This window comes from Ruditapes philippinarum, unplaced genomic scaffold (genome assembly GCF_026571515.1).
Source record: "Ruditapes philippinarum isolate M1 unplaced genomic scaffold, ASM2657151v2 ctg1680_1_1_1_1, whole genome shotgun sequence".
NCBI classification, from domain to species: domain Eukaryota; kingdom Metazoa; phylum Mollusca; class Bivalvia; order Venerida; family Veneridae; genus Ruditapes; species Ruditapes philippinarum.
Window position 1 is genome coordinate 175,180 of NW_026866822.1, and position 12,302 is coordinate 187,481.

The window sequence follows — 12,302 nt, forward strand, 5'->3', positions numbered from 1 at the left end:
ATAAATTATGCACCCCAGCCGAAAATTTCTGGACCCGGCCCTGTAATCGCAGTTTTTCTTTCACAACTTTGAAATACCTTGTAGTAATTTATATACACAGTAGATATATCTAATTTTAAAAAAAGTTTTGTCGATAGATTTTTAATGAATTGATAAGTGTGTGTTATAGATAAAAAATTATAAAACTCACTGCGGGTAGTCGGTCACAAAGGGTAGTCGATAAAAAACGTGTTTGCCATCAAGTGCCTACGATATCTTTTGCTAAACCGTGATTATTGGATAGGTCATCAGACCTCTCCACAGTGTTCAGACTGATTGCTGGCGGCGTCATTTTTGCGTATCTGATTGTAGTAAATGAATCTTTATTATCTTTTAATTGAACGCGTAAAACCATTAGGAGCAGTCTACAAAAAATGTTATGCGCATGCTCGCTTCAAAATACGACTTAACTTAAACGAAAAATTAACATCAAAGTGAACAAATCGGTACATAGAAAAATCGAAAAATATAATTTACGTTATTTAGCGCTACGTGGAAGTTCATTTCGTTTTAATCTTTTAGACTGTATAAATCGATTACCGTATTGTTTTCTGAATAGCATTTTACTATTTCATGTTTCCGATTAATAGTAACAGTGAACATTATACAATACAATACTCTTTATTGGTAAATCAGGTTACAAACATGGTAACAACATGACGATTTATCTAAAATATTAACAATATGTGGGTTAGATCATATATTAGTTAGCTAGTTATCAATTTAAGGTAAATGAAGCATAGTGTTTGCGGGGACAGAATAATAAATACATTTAACAACAATGTTCATGTTCTTTGTCAAATGTGAAAAAAAATAACAACAAAACAAACAAACAAGAGGGCCATGATGGCCCTGAGGTCGCTCACCTGTATATAGAGCCCCCCCCCACCCCCGGGCCAATTTTTTACCCAAGGGCTTTTATTTGTTTATTTAAACAGACTTGGTAGACACCCATAAGAAGATGTTTCATGCTAAACATCTAAGTTCTAGCTCATTGGGTTTTTTAAAAGAAGATTTTTAAAGTTTTTACTATACACATATAGTTAAAAACAATGACACCCCTGGGGCAGGGCCAGTTTTGACCCCCCGGGCTTTTATTTGAACAAACTTTGTAGATATTTACTTAAAGATGTTTCATGCTTAATATCTAAACTCTAGCTATTTTGGTTTTTTCAAAGAAGATTTTTAAGTTTTTGCTATACACATACATGTATAAGGAAAATCAATGACCCCCTCCCCCCCGGGCAGGGCCAGTTTTGACCCCAGGGCTTTTATTTGAACATACTTAATAGACACCCATTAGAACATGTTTCATGCTAAATATCTTAGCTCTAGCTCTTTGAGTTCTTTAATAGAAGATTTTTAAGATTTTACTATATGCATATAGGGAAAATATATGACCCCCTGGGGCGGGGCCAATTTTGACCCCAGGGCTTTAATTTGAACAAACTTGGTAGACACTCACTAGAAGATGTTTCATGCCAAATATCTAAGCTCTAGCTCTTTGGGTTCTTTAAAAGAAGATTTTTAAAGTTTTTACTATATGTATATAGGGAAAATCTATGATCCCCTGGGGCGGGGTCAATTTTGACCCCAGGGCTTTTATTTGAACAAACTTGGTAGACATCCACTAGAAGATGTTTCATGCCAAATATCTAAGCTTTAGCTCTTATGGTTCTTTAAAAGAAGATTTTTTTAAGTTTTTACTATATGCATATGGGGAAAATCAATGACCCCCCGGGGTGGGGCCAATTTCGACCACAGGGCTTTAATTTGAACAAACTTGGTAGACACTCACTAGAAGATGTTTCATGCTTAATATCTTAGCTCAAGCTCTTTGGGTTCTTTAAAAGAAGATTTTTTAAGTTTTTACTATATGCATATAGGGAAAATCAATGACCCCCTGGGGCGGGGCCAATTTTGACCACAGGGATTTTATTTGAACAAACTTGGTAGACATTCACTAGAAGATGTTTCATGCTTAATATCTAAGCTCTAGCTCTTACGGTTCTTTAAAAGAAGATTTTTTAAGTTTTTACTATATGCATATAGGGAAAATCAATGACCCCCCCGGGGCGGGGCCAATTTTGACCCCAGGGCTTTTATTTGAACAAACTTGGTAGACAATCACTAGAAAATGTTTCATGCCAAACATCTTAGCTCTAGCTCTTTGGGTTCTTTAAAAGAAGATTTTTTAAGTTTTTACTATATGCATATAGGGAAAATCAATGACCCCCTGGGGCAGGGCCAATTTTGACCCCAGGGCTTTAATTTGAACAAACTTGGTAGACACTCACTAGAAGATGTTTCATGCCAAATATCTAAGCTCTAGCTCTTAGGGTTGTTTAAAAGAAGATATTTAAAGATTTTTCTTTCGGTTGCCATGGCAACCAGAGTTCTGCATGGAATTAAATTCTTTGAACAATTTTTAAAGGTGACCACCAAAGGAACATTCCTGTGAAGTTTGGATGAAATTGGCTCAGTGGTTTATGAGGAGATGTCATTTAAAGCAAAAGTTTACGGACGGACGGACGGACGACGGACGGACGGACGCCGGACGAAAAGCGATCACAAAAGCTCACCCTGTCACTTTGTGACAGGTGAGCTAAAAACAACAACAAAAAAACCAATAGTGACAAATAAAAATGCAACAAATACAGCAAATGATGGTCATCAAAAATGCAGTCAAACCTATAGTAAATGTAAACAGATACCGTGGGAATTTTTATTTACTATAGTTAGGCACGGTTTCCATGAATTTTCGTGGCATTTCATTGTTATTGACAGATTATTTTTTTTTTAACAAGGTTAAGTGCATCGGGAAGAAAACAAAACAAAAAAGGATATTGCAAAAAAAGGATTATTAAACAAACTGGTATGTTTATTAATGCAATTTGAATTTCGAGCTTAGGATGTTATACTATTTATTATCAAATATATAATTATTGTTGCGCACGTGTTTGAAACTATTATGCGGAGAATTTTCTCCAATTTACAGCCGACCTTTCTCGAAACGAAAGGGAAAGATTAACTTATTGGACCACTTGTATTATGTTTATTTGGACTATCTTTTAAATGTAGTCATTATTTCTCTTGAGAAAAGGGCGATATTTTTAAGTTCCTTGGTAGACTTAGAAGACATAAGTTGTGAAAATTTAAGCATATTGGGCCTATTAAAATAGTACGGGTTTTATATAACGTTTCCTAGAGGCTAGGAAAAAAGGACATTTGAGAATATAATGAAACTCGTCTCCCAAATCGTTTAGTTGACAGTGTTGGCACTTTCGTTCAGCATGTGGGACAAAAGACTGCCTCCACCTGCCTGTTTCTATAGGGAGCCTGTGGTTATCTGTTCTTAAGTGAAAAAAGGTCATTCTAAGATAATTAGGTAATGCAATGAGGTACTGTTCGAAATTATTATCGGATTTGAATGATTGGTATGTCAGACCTTTAGAAGAACCTGTAAGTGAACTATTCCAATTTTGCAAGAATTGGTCAATTAATGTACGTTTTATTGTCATACTGAAATTTTTAAGATTGATAATTATTTGGTTTTCCCATATGTATGTGTTACCTGTATTATTTAAAATTTGTTTAATACACTCTGACCATTTAAAACTTGTGTCAGAATTGAGCATTATATCATAACATACTTTAGAAATTTTATTTCTGTTACCCATAACGAATTTACACCAATAATTAACCATCCTCGATTTAATGACTATGTCCATTGGATAGCGCCCAAGCTCTCCGTATAGCATATATAATGGTGTACTTTTTTTTGCTTTTAGTAATAGTTCTTAGGAAGTTATTTTGTACCGTTTCAATTAAATCTAGATTTTCGAATCCCCAAACTTCGCAGTTAAAAGTAAGTATAGGAACAATAGTTTGGTCAAATAATTTCAACTGTAAATCAATTGGGATATCAAGATTAAATATTTTTGAATAAAGTATATGCATTGCTTTATTTGCTTGGTTTACTAAATATTTTCTAGCATTAAGAAAACTTCCAGAAGATGAGAAAAGTACTCCTAAGTATTTATATTCCTTTATTATTTCAATTGGTTCGTTGTTAAGAAGGAAGCGAAAATTGCCGGGTTTATTCGATCCAAATATTATTATTTTAGTTTTACTTTAATTTATTGTAAGTTTCCATTTAGAGCAATATTCGTAAAAGTCGTTCAATAATTTTTGTAATGATTCAGGACTATCACTTACAATTATAGTATCATCCGCATATAGTAACACAAATAGTTTAAGGTAAAGGTCAGCTTGAATATTTTGTCGTTCAATTATAATGCCATCATTGGTTAAACCAAGATGCGATTCTAGGTCGTTAAGATAAATAGAGAAAAACGCTGGTGACAAATTTTCCCCTTGGCGTACCCCACAGTTACTTTTAAAAAATGGAGATGTAATATCGTTTACAGAAATACATGATTTAATACCTGAATACATGTTTAAAATAATGTTATAAAATTTTCCATCGATCCCATTCTTAATTAATTTGCCCCAGAGGCCAGTCCTCCATATTTTATCAAAGGCTAAAGAAAAGTCTATGAATGCGCAAAACAATTTCTTTTTCTGAGATTTTAAAACATCTATTAAAAATTTAAGTGTAAAAATATGATCTGTTGTTGAGTAATTTGCCCTGAAACCAGCTTGGTTCTCTTTTAATATATTATTTCTCTCTAAAAAGGTAGACATTCTCTCATTAAGTCTAGCAGTGAAGATTTTACCTAGACAGCTTAAAATAGTTATGGGCCTAAAATTTTCTGGGTTTAAAGGTGAGCCTTTCTTTTTATAGATAGGTTTAATGGTCCCAATAAGCCAGGTATCGGGTATAATTCCCGAGTTAAAGATCATGTTAAAAAATAAACAGTAAATTGGAAGCATTAAGTGTTTTGTACATTTTATATATTCATTGATAATATTATCTTGGGGGGATGATGCCTTTGAGTTCTTACATTTATTTATAACCTTATTTATTTCTACGGTAGTGATTGGGCAGTTTAAACATTCGGTATCATATTGTGCACTTTGGTCTGGATTTATGAATGAATCTTCATTATGACTTTCATCGTAATTAATTTTTCGAAAATGGTCATACAGATCTTGGATATCGGGCATTTTATCGTGTGTATCTTTATTAAAATTCTTCAATATTCGCCAGTAATCTTTCGGTTGCTTTAAGTGTTTATCCCTTAGTTTACGTTCATTCATAAATTTATGTTTACGGACGAATGAATTTATAGTGCACTTATAATGTTTTCTTGCTTTGTTTAGTAAATGTTTATTTAGGTCACATTTGCTACGGTTATACTTTTTTCGTGCAATATGATATAATCGACGAGCTGTGCTAAAAGAAGGCCCGTACCAGGGTTTATTATTTGGTTGTTTTAAATGATTCTTTTTATTTGTTTTATTTTTGAAAGTAGCGAAAGCAGAATCCACAAATAAGTTAGAAATGTTTTTTGCAATTTCATTAATTTCAAGTTTTGTCACATTTTGTGGATTACAGTGAAGAGAGTTTTCTATACTAGACAATGTAGTTTTATTGATATTTTCGACAAACTGACTGCTTAAAGATTCTTGCCATTTGGGAGGTTTCGTATTAATTGAACACTCGTTGGTTGCTTTAATTTTTATTATTTTGGTCGGATGTTCTGATATTTTAAGCGTAAGTGAAATAATGCTATGACCATCAGAAAATAATGAGTCAACTTCAGAAACATCAAATGACATAATGTGTTCTAGACAGTCTGTTGATGTTATAGCGTAATCGATTACGGAAGTATTACGAAAAGTAAAATTTCCTACGTTTCTATCATTTCCGACTCTACCGTTTAATATGAACATATTGTTATTTTTACATAAATCTAGAAGTTTAAGACCGGTTGAATTTACTTTAGAATCTTTAGAACATCTTGAAGCGGGGTATCCGTGAGCTAACAGTATATCAAGCGAGTTATAAGTATATAGAAAGTCATCATCAAAGCAAAAGTATCTTGCCAAAAAATCATCCATTTGCATGAAATCGGGCAAGTTTGCCGTGTGTGCATTGGCATCACCAATCAAAAGACAATGTTTAAATTCACAACATTTAGTTGACAATTCATTTTCAAAAACAAAATATTCGTCTTCATTAAAAAATCTTGATTGTATTGGTGGTATATAAACAACACCTATCAAAATATTACAGTTTTCTAGCAACGCATTTTTTAAGTTTATCCAGAATACATATTCACAATCATTTGAAACAATTTCGATTCTGTCTGCAAATAAAGTTTTAACAAAAAACCCCGATGCCACCCGACTTTCTTACATAATTTTCACTCCTGGGTTTAGAGTAAAATGTATAACCTGGGATATCAATTATGTCATACTTGTCTAATTTACTCTCTAGCTAATACACAGAAAATATCATATTCGCTTATCATTTCAGTAAAATCAGGATAATTACATCTGTTTCTTAGGCCGCACACATTTAGGCTGCCAATTTTTAATTTTTTATAACAAATATTTTGACTTTGCGGGGGAGGTAAATTTTCTTCAGGATTATTTACTGTTTGTAATTTTTTTTGACACTCTTTTTTGTTGATTAAAGATTCAGTTTGGATACATGGAGTTTTCGATACAGACTGGAAATTGATTAGTTTTGCATCATTACATGGTTCATCGGGTAATTTGTTTATCAAAGTAGCGATATTTTTTATGTTAACATGTACACAATACATTTTATGTGATGGTCCAGGTAAATTAATGCATTTACTACAGAAAAAAGTTACATTGTCACGACTTAAACTTTCTGGTATATCATCTGTCGCACAGTCTAATGAACTGACGCTTAATGTCCCCTGTAAATCCTAGTCAAAGTCTGAATTACTGTCATTGAGATCAGAGTAATCTGATTCGGTATTGTTCATTACAGAGTCTTTGTTTAAGGTATCACTGACAGCATGAGAATAAAGTTTTTCTTGTTTAGAGCTCGATTTACTTGAGTTTGGTGTAATTTTACTTGAAGTGCATTTCTTAGATGTTTGATGTCCAGCTGGATTTGAAATGCGTGTTGCTTCTAATTGAGACTGATTGCCCTTACCTCGAGAAACTGACTGCGGGCTGCGAGGATGATTGAGTAAGTCATGGTCCCTGACCTTGACAGTGCTAAAAGATTTTGACTGTGTAAGAATAGCATCCTCTGGTACGCTTTCTACATTAATGCACTCCATTTGTACGGAATTGCCTGATTTATTCCTCGGTTGTGATTGGCATGTCGCATGTTCATTGAAGGCTACACACAATATCACCATGCACTATTATATGACCTAGTGAACCGTGTACCGTAATTTTGCTGCTCCTATTGAACCGTTATGACTAAATAACGCAACGGAAATTTAACATGGTGAACATATATACACATATACAAATTTAACAATTATTTATAAACAATTTCATGATACAGTCCATAAATTTGCCTAATCTTATTAATTCCTGTTTATTTTCAATGTTTAAGAGTTGGGAGAATTTTAAAATATTTGGATTCCTGTAATAATATGGTTTAATAATTTTTTTCTTTCTTCACATAAGTATTTGCAAATGAAAATGTAATGAAATTCATCCCCTACTTCATTTAAATTACATAATGTACATTTTCTTTCTGTATATGGTACTCCTGTCCATCTTCCTACTTATTCTTCGGGTTATTCCCGGTGAACACTGTACAACAGCGATTCTGCTTAATATGAAACAATTTCATATTGCATGTTTGAAACTTTAAATTTGAATAACCTTTACGTCGCTAATTGTAAAATGATTATAGTCAGTACAATAATATTTATAAACATTAATTAAGATAAATTATACCAAATAAAAATATTGAGTTCTTTGATCTATAATGAATTATATTTCGTAATTTTGAAAAAAAAATCATTTTCTTTGCAGATGTCGTATGGTTCTTTTCACATGTAGGAATGGCTGTTTATGCCTGTAAGGACATAAAACATACGCCTTGATAAATAAATAAACAAGATAAACAATTTCTGGCACAAACCAAGAGAAATATTTATATCAAAGTGCATAAATACAGATCCGAAATACATAAACGATCAATGGAAATATGCATGATAATGAAACATAATGAATAACAACAATTACCCGTAAGGACATAAAACATACGCCTTGATAAATAAATAAACAATTTCTGGCGCAAACCAAGAGAAATATTTATATCAAAGTGCGCATGCGTGAGGTGGTTTTTCTGGGAAGTTTGTAAAAACGGAGGCCCGGCATGCAAATTATGTCAAAATGAAATATGAGAAATTAGTTGTTGAAATGAGATGATGAAATGGAATGATATAGGAATGATATGGGATAATGGATTGTATATCGGACTGTAAAGAAACATTTATTACCCTTCCCCCTTTATTGGAAAAAAAATCAATACTGAAAGATGACGTAATGATAAATCAGATGCTATTTAAAACCGTGGCAGCAAATTTTAAAACAAGATGCCAACACTCAAACTTTTACAAGGTAGCAAACAAGGTACAGGTAACAAGACAATTAAAAATGTGGCCTGGTCCCTTTCCCAAAGAAAACACTTGGTTCTCCAAGGCGTCACATACTGATACAAAGCCAGTGTAACAAACCTGAAGTCGTTTTAATTTCAAATGAAAACAGAAAATTTACTTAACAGGGTGTTATTGAAAATAAACTGACAACCTAAAAAACGCACAATGGTGTTGATGTCACTGAAGAAAATATTGGAATTTTAAGAAAAGGATTCAACCAGATTCTAACACAAAGAAAATACATCAGGTAAAGATTCTAACTCTATCTAGCTTACAGGATGGGTCAAATCGATGGGGGCGGGCGCATAGCATAGTTAATGTACCAGAACCTTGTTTTTGTCGAAACAAATTTAAAACAAGAATTAGCCGGGATTATTTTTTTATCAATTAAATTCTAAATTTTCCTAGAAGTGGATATTACTTCAGGTTATAACAATGCCAAAGAAGAACCACTACCGTAAGCTAGCTCAGGGTCTTTCAAATTGAAATACCCTGGCTAGCTGAATAGTTAAAGGCACATTATGCCTCAGAAATCCATTTTTTTTTAATTCTTTAGAAACGTCGGCCTTGGGTTTAATATTGTTTAAATAATAGATTAAGGACATGTTAGATGCTTTACAACAACACAAATTGAGCTGAACGTGCATTTATGCGTCGTAAAGGTAGCAAAAAGTAAACAAAGAAGTATTTTGACTTCATTACAAAATAATAATTCACTATGATTTTACCAATTGCCAACAGAACTTAACAGTATTTTCACGTTAAACCGTGATAATATTCGTATAACATAAAGTTGACGCTCGTTATGTAACCTAGGTAATATGACAAGATTGTTAACAAGGAAGTTATGTCATAAAAACAAAATCGAAAGAAGAAGTAAAATAATCGGAGACAAACCTCAACAATATTTAAAACCAAAAACATAGATTTATCTTCGGAGAGATAAGGGAGTACTGCATAAACTTCATACTCATCTTTATATTGACAAGTCTTGGGGTGTCGGTGGCGTGCACGATGAGTTCTCAAGCATTTTTCCAACATTTCAGGTGACGTATTGAATAAATCGTGTAATTCTGCTCTATATGAATCAATTTCGTCATCTACAAAGCTGTCAAATTGAATAATAGTTAGTAGGAAGCCTATTTCTTTTTCACTTGCATATATGAAACTTTAAATTTAAATAACCTTTACGTTGCTAATTGTAAAATGATACCAAATATAAAATATTGATTTCTATAATGTATGATATTTCGTCATTTTAAAAATAACATTTTCTTTGCAGACAAAGTTGTACACGATGGATACCAGTATGATTGTTTATCGTGTACTTAGACCTGATGAAAACCCGGAATGTTTAACAGCTAATAACCCATTTGCTTTTATGTTCACCGTGTTTGATCACGTCTCAAACGGAAATTTGAGCACTCAGTTTATTTCAACATGTAAATCAAAGGCTGCAGTTATGGACTTTGCAGAAAAGGGAAAATATTTTCCAACTGGATTAAGGAAGATAGTGTCTATCAACTTGACCAAACTAATGCAGCTCGTTCCTCGTTGTGAGATTATTGATTTGACTCTGCCAGGTGTGCTCAACAGTTATATACCAGATACATGGAGCGGCGTTAACAGTAGGGCCAGGAACTTTGCTACAAAGTTTCAAGAGGTTTTGATAAAGCTTCCGGTGATCCAAATTACGCCAGTACGCATACCAGCAGAGTGTGTGGCTGTAATAGGTTATGTATAAAACATTCTGATCAATATGCTAAATGAAGCTCCATTGGAAATTTCTATTGATTTGTTTATTACCTACATAAAGTGATAATTGTCTAATTACAAATAAAGATAGAGGCCTTGGTTAAACAATGAACGTTTTCATTGTTAAAGACACATTGAGTGTCAACAATAGTGTAAATCAAATGCAACAAAACGTTAAAAAAAAATTCAGAATGTGAAGAGTGATACGATATTAACCAAACTAATGAATACTGTACATAGCTTTTGATTTGTTAACAATTAATCATAATAAAATAATGAAAATATATAGTATGCGGCTGATATGATATATATCGTATTATGTTTTGTTATAATGATGTATTCTGTACAAGCCCTGAAAAGTTTTGACTCTGTTGTAAGTAAGTAAATATGTTATTATCGTGACATGTGCATGCTTCCTATTACAATACATATCTACAAGAGTAAACAACATAACACCCGGTCTCATGGGCCTATAAGTTACAAGAAATCATATACATTATGATAATGATAATAATCATTATTTATTTACATATATATATATATATGCTTTGTTCAAATATCAATTTGAGTCAATTTGTATTTTACTGATATAATTAAGAAAAGCGGTTAGTAAATAAGGCTTATAATGCGTCAAAATAACACGTAAAAAAAGGGGTTTAATTGAAAATAAAAGGGAAGGCGTTATTTCTTTTTTGAAATTATGAAAAAAAAACACGTTTTTTTAAAAAACGCTTCCCATTTAAAATATGTAACGATATAAATCTCATAGTAATTGAAAACTTTAAATAGGGTAACCCCTGGCATAAATTTCCAAAATTTTGTATAAATAGTTTTTTTCCGTTTGTCTTTTCAATTTGGAAAGAATTTGGTTCAATTTACAAACCAAAAAGGTAATAGAAGGGTCTGTGAACAAGCGGTTCCCAATAAAATTTTACCCAACATTTTCTAGGAAAACATTTAATTTTTAAAATTTGCAAACTTTGTTTTTAGGTTTTTAACAAAGTACGGGTGAGGGGCGTATTTCCCCCAAATAAAATTTTTTTTTAAAGGAAAGCTATCCCATGGCAACTGTGGGAAGGAAATGCCTTTTCGTCTTCTACCTCGTTTGAAGGAGAAAGTCTACATGTTCTCTGTTCAACCGTTTCTCCTATATAGCGACCAGATTCTCTTCTAAGTGGCATTATACCGCTTCTTAACTGGAAAAATAATGAACGTTCATATTTTAAGGTTCAGATTTAAGTAGTTTTCACATTCGTTGTTTGATTAAAAAAGTTTGTGAGTTCTCAGTTTTGCAACAGTTTGGATTTCCCCATTTCTCTGAGTGAGTAATGCAATCACCTGCTGTCGACAACGTAATCGTTGATCTAGAATCCAAGGCTATCGACGGTTCGTTTTAACCAATTGTTACGGCATACCTCCATGAACTCATAATTATGGATAAACACCCGTTTCGTCAACCAGATGCGTAAAATACATATCCAGCGTCTGTACAGGCTAGGTAGCCAACCTGTATCACCGTATAATGCTAGAATTGGTGTGAACCTGTGTACACCAAAGAAGAATCGGAGTGTACGGTGCTGTATGTTATCAAGGCACTGTCTTGTCCCCATATAGAGGCGCCGTAGGTGCAACACTTGAGAGGTAAAGTTTTTCATAGGTCTGACATTCTTAATCTTTCATGTTGTGTATTTTGTTTATAAGATTTCCTAGAGCACGTCACACCGATTTTGTTAACAAATCACAATTTTTCGTAAAGTTTTTCATGGAATGTAATTCCTGGATATTTGTAATACTCGTCTATTTTAATATGTTGTCACATATTTTGAAAACAAAATGCGATCTTGGAGCCATGCCTTTTCTTAAGTGCATGTATTTAGATTTGTTTATATTTATAATAACCATCCAATGTTTGCACAAGTTATGTAACAGATAGAGCAT

The 12,302-nt window shown here is 32.9% G+C and overlaps 1 protein-coding gene across 2 annotated transcripts in view; it reads left to right on the forward strand.

Annotated features, from left to right (window-relative positions):
• The window catches only part of LOC132733811 (uncharacterized), a 38,754-nt gene extending 28,104 nt beyond the window's left edge, over positions 1 to 10,650 (forward strand). For both annotated transcript variants that reach the window (XM_060720500.1, XM_060720499.1), the window contains exon 2: positions 9,892 to 10,650. In XM_060720500.1, coding sequence (XP_060576483.1) covers positions 9,892 to 10,353 — 462 coding nt within the window. In that variant the 3' untranslated portion in view covers positions 10,354 to 10,650. The remainder of the gene's footprint in view (positions 1 to 9,891) is intronic.
• Positions 10,651 to 12,302: the final 1,652 nt, after the last annotated feature.